General features: G+C 38.0%; 1 protein-coding gene and 1 long non-coding RNA gene across 2 annotated transcripts; one reads left to right on the forward strand and one right to left on the reverse strand.

Moving 5' to 3' along the window:
• The first annotated feature begins 7780 nt into the window (after positions 1-7780).
• Positions 7781-9018, forward strand: LOC129780151 (uncharacterized). Its single transcript, XR_008743843.1, has 3 exons — positions 7781-7937; positions 7996-8344; positions 8403-9018. It is a non-coding gene; the product is annotated as an uncharacterized LOC129780151 (long non-coding RNA).
• Positions 9019-9130: 112 nt separating this feature from the next.
• On the reverse strand, positions 9131-11015 carry LOC129774046 (uncharacterized). Its single transcript, XM_055777743.1, has 4 exons — positions 10952-11015; positions 10173-10871; positions 9195-10054; positions 9131-9145 (listed from the first exon to the last, which is right to left on the reverse strand). Exons 1-4 carry the CDS (start codon positions 11013-11015, stop codon positions 9131-9133), a joined length of 1638 nt encoding a protein of 545 aa, XP_055633718.1.
• Between the last annotated feature and the right edge of the window lie 220 nt (positions 11016-11235).

The raw sequence follows: 11235 nt of genomic DNA on the forward strand, positions 1-11235 counted from the left end.
CCGAGTGGTTAGCGTCATAACTAACATGCCGGGTGTTCGGGTTCGATTCCCGTTCTGGTCGGGGGAATTTTTCGTCAAAGAAATTCCCTCCGACTTGCACTGTCGACTTGCATCACGCGTATTCTAGAGCTTGCCACTCAGAATGCATTCAAGGCGTGTTATTTGGCATAGAAATCTCAACTAAGTACTAATGAAAATGACGCAAGTAATACTACGTTGAGACGGCGAAGTTCCTCTAGGAACGCCATTGAAGAAGAAGAAGAAGTGTACTTCACTTCTATTTTGTATGAAAATGTCAAAAATACATTTTTCAGTGATTTCAGGTGATTTTGAAAAAATTAAAAAAAATGGAGTGCTAAATTTATACCCAGGTATCTCGGGTACTCGAATTTGAGTTGTTCCACTTCTATGCTCAAAGCTCCGAGCCAAACCAAGATTTTTGAAATCGGTTTGCGGGGAAATGTCCGCAATAGATCCCTTCATAAGCTGACGTAATATGAAGAAATTCCGAGCATTGGCCAAGAGCTAAGTCAAAAAAAAAAGAAAATGGGGTACCGAATTTGTACCAGTTCCTCTAATAGTAATAGTAATAGTAATAGTAATAGTAATAGTAATAGTAATAGTAATAGTAATAGTAATAGTAATAGTAATAGTAATAGTAATAGTAATAGTAATAGTAATAGTAATAGTAATAGTAATAGTAATAGTAATAGTAATAGTAATAGTAATAGTAATAGTAATAGTAATAGTAATAATAATAGTAATAGTAATAGTAATAGTAATAGTAATAGTAATAGTAATAGTAATAGTAATAGTAATAGTAATAGTAATAGTAATAGTAATATTAATAGTAATAGTAATAGTAATAGTAATAGTAATAGTAATAGTAATATTAATCACAAGCTGGGCCAATAACACTGACTGAGTGTATCCTATGGTTTAACTTCCCTACTAACCCATTTCATAAATTTCCGAGATATTTATGAGAGGTCGTAGAGTTCTCTGCATTTCTCTTAAGTAAATATCGAACTAACTTTCCTTTCCTCAGCAGTTGCAAGGACGTGGACAGGACAATTCTTAACTGTTGGAGAAAGCATGATTTCATCTAAGAGATATTACCAATCGTCAGTAACGGATGGAGGCGAGCTTTTGACGTAACAGTTCTGAATTCGTACCACCTACGATATTGTGCATCTTGCTCAATGCTAATATTTTGCGATAAGGAACAAAACTATTAGTTTGGTTTGACATGGAATGACTAAGCTATTAAAGTAAACTTGTTTATGTGCTAAAAAAACGTACAAAACTTCACTAGCGTTGTCAGAAAGCATTTCATTATCGACAGAAAACATGTCATTTCCTGCCTTGAAGCGTCAAATAGGCAAGTAATGTCATATGTCCCCCAACGCTTTAAAATGTTTGTATGTATGGAAGTAGACATCTCTTTCTTTTTTCTTTTTTCATATTTTTTTTGGGATTGCACACAAAAAAAAGTTCAAAGGGCGTCAACGAGGATCGAACCAAGGCCGGCTGAAATGATATACTGTTTTACACGACCACGCTATCCACATAGCTAATGATGCTGTTTCGCAGAAGCCTGATAATATTACATCTCATTACAAATAGAAGGAAAGTTGGGACATGTTGCCTTTTCGCTTGGATTTCGCTTTCCTGGCTGTGCTGTGCTTTCGGAACTTGTTGCTATTAGAAATTATGTCATGCACAACATATTGCATTTGGCGGAAGGATGAGAATGGGATGGAAGAGGAAAATTTATATGTGAACTTGCTCTTTTCACAAGATAACTTAATCAAATTTGATCTTTTTCTTAAACCACACAAAAAAGTCGCACAAAAAAGGAAATAGCACCAAAAAAAAAAGAGAAATAATAGTTTACCCAAGAAGGAGCGCCCAGAAAACAGGCTTATCATTCTTTTTACATTCGGATACATACGTTACGTTCGGGTAAATGTTGAATTCGAATGTATTAAATTCGGTTGAAGAATAATAGAAGTGGATGGGAGTAAGTGATATGAGGGAAGACAATCTGAAATAAGCTCCTGTATGCGATATCCTAGATTATGATTGTGCCGTAGTTATCCCAATATAGCAGGTTGTTGCAATCACACAGAAATTACGACCAATGATTCATAGTGAGTCCTTTAGAGACCTAAAGCTTGCAGTGTTCTCTTCGAAGCAAAAAAAAAACAGTTCCTGTTTTTCCCTCTCTCCACATGTACACACTTAAGTATATCTTCACTAAAATTCTGCGAAACTCGTGGCGTGGTTACGGTGGCGGGTTTTATCTCCACTTTTCTCACAATAAAATTTATGCAAACAAAAGAGCTGTAATCTGCTTCTGTCGTATAGTTTTATGGCCACTGCGGCAATCTTACGTTTAGCGTTTTATTTATTTATTTTTGCGCCCTTTTCATAACGTAACCGCACATTGTGTTAATATATTATCGGGAGGAGTGTTGTGTTGTGCATTCACGAGCTGTTTTTTTTCTTTCTTAATTTTGTGGCGTGCGACGACGACGACGTCGATGGGTGCCATATGCGCGAATGGCCTGGACTTATCGCACCTGGGGGAACCGCTGCGCTGCTGGTCGCTATGAGCTATTGTGTAGTTGTTAGTTTGTGGCCAGCCGTCAGGCTTCCATGGTATGCGCAGCATACATATCAAGAAGGGCGTCGAGAGGTACGGATGTTGAGTTCACGCGCGCCTGCACATATTTAGCATACAATATGTATTAAATGGTATCATGAAGGATTGACCCCAAGTTTGACATGGGTGCGGCAGCACAGATTTCTGGTTTGGGTGAGTCTGTTTTAATAGTTCATGGAAAATGAGCCTCACGGCTCTACATGAGTTTTTGGGAATGATAAATGTTCGTTTCCCACAAATCTTGGTTTATTCTAACGTGAAGTGAGTGGCCTTCGTTTTCCGAATCCAATCTATGGCTGTTACGACTTATTGAACCTAGTAATTATTACCTTCAAAGACATTGATTAATACTTCTTTACATAGTCTATTCCCACCGAAAGCGAAAGTGGATTGCACCACACGCGTAAATCATCAAGGTGAAGGAGTGATTTATGGCTTGTTGATTTGGCGCATTTTTTTACTGTCTCTCTTGTTTCTGATGGATTATTAATCGATCGTTAGTCCAGATGTTTCCCTCTCATCCTAGTCGAGTCCCGGTCGACGCGAATCTGTTCAAACAAAGTTAAAAGCTGTGTTACACAATCGCCACCAACTCTGCCAGCTCTTAAAAGCCATCACAGACCACATCAGTAGACTTGGGCTGCTGCTAAAAAGCTTCCTGAGAAATGCCGTTTCCCATCGTCGTCGTCGTCCCGTAAACGATTAGCCACATCGCATTTCACTTTCGGTGGTAAGAGACGCAACTTACTGCGACTGATTACTATCTTTAAGCCGCCGGCCAAAATCACTCGCTTTGCGCAGGGAAATGAATACCCTCGCTGCTGGCCCAGGGGTTCCAGAAATAAAACCAACGCCGTCGCACGCCACTTCACGGCGGTGGGCAAATGCTTAGACCCGGGTCTCGTGATGATTCCATGGTCAAATTCATGCACATGGGTCTATTTACGTGGAAACTGGACTTTCGGAGCAGTGATTCCGATATATATTTATGCGTATTCGTTGGAATTATTGTAGTCTCCACTGCCATCCTTTGTTACATACATAGTTAATTTTCATAAATCGCGTTAATGTTGAAAATTTCAGGATGGGTGGAACGAAATTTGTCACGTCCTCTAGTGTTACGCGGGGCACAGAAAATTGAATTAAATCTTCCAGCACTTTCGCTAATGGTATAACGTCAGCTGCCCATAGTGGCAAATCGGCACACGAGAAGTAACCGGAGCAACTGAAGCTAGGCTAGAAGCCTTGTGAGAAGACAACCCAACCAAATACTCGCCGGGAAGCAGCGAGAGAGGAAGAGGAAACCCCCGAAAAAGATCAGGCCTTCTTCGGCACTAGACAAACACAATCCGCTACGTGAGCCGCACCGCCGCGCCGTCCTATATTTAGGGATCCGACAATCAATATGCTCACACGGAAACTCATTAATATTCAATAATAGGTATGGGAAAAATCGATTTATTATTATTATACTCGATGCGCGTGTGCTTATTTTGTGCTGATCTGCGATTGCGAAAGCGATCTTTCGACACGCCGTCCATGGGCTGCAATTCCCACCCGCATTGGAACTGATCTCTCCATCTCTTTTGGGGGTTGACTAGATGCGATGACTAGTTAAGTATAAAGTATCTTGAAACCAAAAATTAATCGCCTTTCGAAAACAGTTCAGACCGATAATGTTTTCGGAGAAAAAAATAGCTTCTGGACGTGGCGTCTATCAGCGTGGATTTGTGCGTGGTCCGTGTTAGTTCCGCGGCGATGTAGTAATTATCATCGTTTGTTTGTATATAATAAAAGTTCTGAATAGACACTCTCTAATTAGTTCAGATGCCACCAAGGAAGTCCGGTAGCTTGCTTGCACTGCAGACGCTAATTTTAACAGGATGCTCCTTTCGAGATCAAAGGATCCGACGTGGCGGTGATCAATTATAGTCTGAAGCGCATTTTCGAGTGGTTTAGTTCAGCTTTGAAAATTTGAACGAATCACACTTCTAATTTTGATTTACATCTTCAATAGAACGATTGAATTGGTATCGTACCTAGCTGTTAGCTAATCGTTCCACTGTCATCTCAATTGGTCAATCGATCTTGGCCATTGTCACAATCTGGGTTTTGTTAACATTATAAGTCCGGCTCTCCCCCTAAGCCTCAGGCTGATCTCTATTTGGACAAAATCATTGATCAAAGGATTGATTGAATCTTTCTCCCGAAAGGTATTGATACCCGCTTTGAAGACAAAGTTTGGGAATCTCTATTAATCATATCCAAATTCCACAGCACCACCACGGCACTATGGCTTTCCGATTCTGAGCGTTACTGCTTTCGGTTTTTTTGTTCTCCATGTTTACTCTGCTGGCGGACTTTTTCTTTTCTGTTTACCTCTTGGATGGCCTTCGAGGGCAATCGATCTTCGGTAACCATTCTGCTCACTAAAATAAGCCACAAAGGATACTGTTTGTGCTGCTCGGAATCGGTTACCTAGATTTGGAGTCGCAGCGTGGACATGGATTTGGAGTCGCAGAGTGGACATATGGTAGAAATTGTCTTTTAATTGAACACATTTACTTTGGAAATTGTGAAAAAAAGGTTTTCATTTATTGTGGTTTGTAGGATCGTCGTAGGAATCGTCATTTATTTGAATGATGTTTCACAGATCAATACAGATCACAGATCAACGTTGGCCAATTACTGAAACGCAAGCTTCTGACCACTGCACAATGGTCCAGGAGATGCATTTAAGTGGAAATGAGCATTTAGAGCTCGACAGTTATTCTCTAGACAAAAACTGTCTTAGACAAAGTTGTTACATACATATGATAGAGTGCTCATTTTTATGTTATCAAAAATAGGGTGACCAAAATTGTCGATGAAATCAAAAATATAACTTTCTTATATTTAGAGATAGATGTAAACATAGTTCGACAATGTTATAGTCCCAGTTATTTGAGACATCTTTGTAGAACAAAGTTTTTCTCTATCTCTTGAAATAATCGATATAGCGCCTTTTTTCTATGTTACGTTAAGGTCACCATGAAAAAAAACTGTTTTTTTGCTCTAATTTTTATATTTCAAATTCTACATGCAAACTGTCGAAATACTTTTAGAGCTTACTAACACAAATATTTTTCGATGCAGAACTTGTCAATATCTCAACTTCACTCAAAGTTATTGATATTTCTTCACAAAAATACGTTATCTTCAATTGTTTGTCATTCTTTCTGGAGCAAACATAAACCAAGTTTATTCCCAACTAACAATTCCCCATCAGTGTGACGTTTTGATAATAGTTTTGTTCTGCACTATGTTTGATAATGCCTGAACTATTTGCAATCAAAATGTCTATTCAAACCTTGTTCACGCAAATTAGGAGAAATTATTAAGCTGTTGCCTATATTGTTCGTTAAATGCAAATTAAAAACGATTATCCAACTCCATTGTGTAGCGGAAACGTTTACTCGATCATATTTGGATTCGTTTAGCTCAAATCAGATGATCGTTGTCTGATTTCATTAGTTTTATGAGGTCGATAGAAATTATACGTTACGTTTATTCGACCTGACACAAATGCGAACCAGCAACCAGCAACGTTCACAAAAATTCTATAAATAGAATTCTGTTTTAGCATCTTGACATACGCTTGTTAGAGTCTGTTACAGCTACCAGATAAAATTTGTTCAGCTTTTGATGAGCTATAAAAAAAAAGTTAAATAAAGTGGCCGATTGCTTTACTCTTATTCAATCAGCCCTTCCCTTTGCCATTTGCTATGAATCTCATTCGCATGTATTTTGCTGTGAAAATAGGAATTAGAATTATTTTATACAACACACATACCTTCTTCACTGCCGAGATTCAAACCCATGACATTTGCATCGATAATCCTCCATCGAACCATTTGCTCCGTTAGACCACTTAAACGTTCAATCTAAATCTCTCCTACTACTACAGCAGGGCATTCGCAACGGAATCATTGGTTAACGCAGCTGTATAAATAACGGAGTCGAACACGAGCCTCGAAAACGCTTGCAGCTTGCTTATTTCAGTAGTACGTCATGTGTTGTACAAAAACTGCTTTACAGTAGAAGACACGTTATGAGATATCATCTGGGTACACTGCTCCACGGTACTCGGAATACTGCACACAAACCGTCAAAATCGTTTTTGTTTACAATCTGCTACCAAAGTGGTTCTCTCCGTTTTTCTTGTCCGTGTTAATACGTGTAAAAATGAACAAAGGTTAGCAACTGTTTATAATAAATTCAATAGTATTGCCCAATCTTATCAAATTCATTTTAGGAGATTACTTCAACGTTGTGCAAACATTAGAGGCAGGGACTCCGATGCTGTCGGTGGTTCCGCATCAATGGATAGAAGGGAAGTTTCTGTTATGGCCTGGGAAGAATGCTAGCGTTATATGTAAAGATGTTTCTTCGAAACCTACTGCTTCTTGGACAAAAATTCCCTGTATAGTTAAGAGGAAGTACATTCCAACATACGCTGAAGCGGAACAGGAGGCCGCTGATTTATCGGGAATGTCCACAGATGTATCAGACTACATACCGAAGATAAAACATGCAAAAAACGCCAAGACTGTTGCATCCAGAAAGAGTTATGATTTTAATCACCTCATGGGTAAATATATGTGTCTCTTTACATAAAAAAATGTGTTGCAGAGCTTATTTTATCTGTGTTTTTTCACAATTCAGCCGGCTCATGCTCTCCATATTTTCATCAAGATGCATCCACACAAAATCAACTAAATCCTCCAGCTGCTGTCTCTCAGCCATTAGACAGGCTTCGCCTCCAATCTGAACCTACAAAACCGCCGCAGGACTTTCAAGAAGAAGTGAACCGACGATCTTCTCAACAATATCAACAACCTCAGCCAATCTTCGAAGTTATCAATCAAGATAACCTTTTGCAGCAGAGCGCAATGGAAGACAACCTTATTTCCGGAGGATACGTGCTGAATATTGAGCAGGTATGGGAGTGCCAAAATACCGATTGATCATTAGTGAAACTTTTTGCTTTAATTTTTAGCCTGTGATTAATGACGATATAACCGTACAGCAGATTTCAAAAAAAAATTGAAGACGAATGCAAGAAAACTAAAAACGAAATGATCAGTACGTTTGAATCTATGCTGGCGAAGACTGTAGCCGCATTGAAAAGCGATTTTGATATGAAATTGGCAGCCGCGTTCCGTCTTCGAGAGAACCAGGATAGAGTATGTCATGAAACGAAATTGGCGAAACCTTTATCAACAATTTTGTAAGTGTAACGTGTATCAAATTTACTTAAAATATTTTTTAATTTATGTAATTTCAAGGTCATCTTCATGCAAAAAATCATTGGTCATACTGGAGACAACTGTAATGGATATAACACATGTTACTCTTTGATTGACCAATTCTTCGACCGCAAGATCATGTTGCATTGCTCGTGGAGTGGGGGTAGCAAGAGCGATACCCCTAAATTTGCAATAAAAGAATGCAAAAACATCCTGAACGTATTTTTTAGAATTGTTCATAATGTGAATCCCAACTTTTCTAAAAAATTGCTGGAGGATTTTTTTAAACAAGTTTTGCGGAATTCGAAAGCACGGAGTCAAGCAAAAGGCTTGCGTCAGTCATCGATCCATCGCCGTGGCAAGCGGATGGCGGAAAGGTCCATTAAAAGTAAGATGACTTTGCTTTTACAACTTGTGTCTATAATAATTTATTGAATACTTTTTAGGTTCAAGCGATCTTGATAAATCCAGCCTATCAGAAGGCCATTATCCTAGTACAAATAGAACAAAAGAAGAAAACGTCGAACAGGAATCTGGGAACGTGAAATATGAAGATGATGGAGACACTGATGACAACAATTATGGTGACGATGAAAATGACGGCAACGATGATAGTGAAGTTGACTGATGACAAGATGACAAGGATATCGCTTCTCGGCCTAAAGGCTAAGATCAAAGAAAAGATGACAAGGATGAAAATAAAGAATATAACGCTGCACGTTACGAACTGCCTAGGTATTTTATTTCTTTCCATAATTTACATATTATTTGAAGCGCTTTTTTTATTTATCGTACATATATATAACTGTTTTTCCTTGTTTTATGTAATAAAAATGTTTGCAGACTGTCTCACGAAAAAGTATATGAATGTAATAAGATTGTGATTTTTGATATATTTCATGATATTATCCTGCACAAATTGTATGGAGAAGTGGAAGTAATACAATGGTGTTTTGTGTGTAAGGAACCGCTACGAATTTGCAAGTAATATCGTTTATGTTATATGTTTTACCTGATTTCAAAAATAATTTTACTAGAAAAATATACAAATATGATGAACGAATGGGGAGCTCGAAAAAGTTGGAGTAGTTCTGTACGGGACAGCCATGCAAAGTAATACCACCGTTACAATCAGTCGTAGTATCTATCATTTTTACAATCTCTAAATTTTTCGTTAAGAACCAAGCATCTTTAAATGAATTGCTAATCATAAATTCGTTTTCAATTTCACAGCGAACATAAGATCCTCGTCTGATTATTTTCGGAGTAATGTTTTCGGACATTTTGTCTCCTCTCTCGTGTATCGCGTTCCTCTCGAGCATCCTGTTTACAACTTGCTCTAAACAATTGTTACCCTGCCGGACGAGGTTTTTGATTTGGAATAAGAAGCTTTCGAATGGGTATGCTGATATAGTATATAAGGAACCAAATTGGTTCACATCTCCAACAATATGTTCTAGATTGTGAATGTTGCTGGTTATGTACTGTTCTCCATAAATTCTAATGAATTCCTCAATAAATTTTTCAAAAAGAGCTTGTGCCAAAGGTCGAAGAGCTACATGAATATCAGTAGAACAAATTGTTACTGCCGTAAATAAAAGTAAGAAATGATTATATAATGTTTCATCCAACACATCCTTTAACACTACAATCCCTAGATAGTTCAGAAATGTGCGCCACTCTGTGCCTTTCCAAAAAGATAGGCAATCGGTACCTCGCATTTTGCGATGGATTTCTTTCGGTAATTTTATGCTTTCTATTGCAGCTGACAACCGTTGTATATGATGACTACTGAATTTTCCTGTATAACCTAGATTACCCACTTGCCATCCTGTTAATAAGCGTTTCATGACTCCTAACTCTAATAGATGCAATGGATCGGCAACCACGAAATCCTTGATCATATCGAGGCCTGGAATTCTTTGTAAAGGTGATTCCTGAGTGGTGTGATGCTTCCCATAACCTTTCCTACGGAATATCGCATCAGTGCGCAATGGACAATGGAGAGAAGGAAACACTACCGTGCGAGACAAATAAGAATACTCTCCATTTATTGTACACTTCAGGCATCCATCTTTTCCGTTGAAGTTCACGACTCCTGAAAATGAAGAGTTCAATATCAGTTGGGCAGTACATTCTTCATACACAGGACATTATTTCATGGGTTAGCGTGATTATATAGCCCATACATAATTTAAGATAATTACTTTATTCACCTTTGACGAAAGCTCGCGCTGGAGAATCGCAGATGAAGCATCTCAATTTTATGCTGATAGTGTGATCATTAACGACAATGCCATTTTCTAGACAAGGAATGATTTCATCTACGAAAGGTGTTAGGAACTCGTTGACGTCTGTAGGTTTGCTCTTCCCATAGAATATTCCTATTGGCAATGCTTGCAAGTAAGGAAATTCATGAACGTTGCATAAAATTGGCCAAAGTTGAAACTTAGAGCTTTTATGTACGGGTAAACCATCAATGTTAATATTGATACTAATCATAATATCAGTAGATAAATTTTTGAACCATTTCTCCAAACATGCTTTAAATCCGTGATGCCAATATTTACCACCCCCTATCGGTATGCACAGTTTACCGGTACTTTGTGGAGTTTCAAGAAGGGTTCTTGGATCCAAAGGCAGGTTGTCGTCATGGTATTGTTGTTTGATCAATATAAGTAAATCTTTTAAAGCATGATGAGTTATATTGTGACGAAGCGCCCACATTCGTAGGGCTTCATCTGAATTACTGCTGTGCTGAGGATTATGAAAGTCACTTAAATCTTTAGACGATTCGTTTGGTGGTTCACAAAATGTTTCGTTCGTTGTTCGTTGTTTATGTTTGTTGTCATCATTAGATACTTCAGAGACGAGGTTAATGCAAATATCATTAATACTTGCTGGTGTATTCTTGTCTAGAATAGATATATAAATTTATAATTTGAAACATGTATTCAAGTTTCGTCAATGTATGCTTGTGTTCAATGAATTATACATACGTGTTTCAACATTTTGTCGAATGGAAGAATTTTCTGGTACTGAATCGGAATCTGAGCCATAATTGCTGTTTCCCGAGTAAGTTTGGGAATATAAATGCCTTAGAGTGTTTTCATATTGCTTACGTGTTTTTATCAATTTTCGGTGATACGCTCCACTTTTTTTATACTTTTTATATATTTTATCCATATCGAGGTAAACAAATAGCAGAACAGCGCGAGTAATGAACGTCTTTATACCGTGGGCAAACAGCGAAACAGAAGCAAAATTTTCAGCAAATCT

The sequence above is a fragment of the Toxorhynchites rutilus genome, chromosome 3 (assembly GCF_029784135.1).
Source record: "Toxorhynchites rutilus septentrionalis strain SRP chromosome 3, ASM2978413v1, whole genome shotgun sequence".
Lineage (NCBI taxonomy): Eukaryota > Metazoa > Arthropoda > Insecta > Diptera > Culicidae > Toxorhynchites > Toxorhynchites rutilus.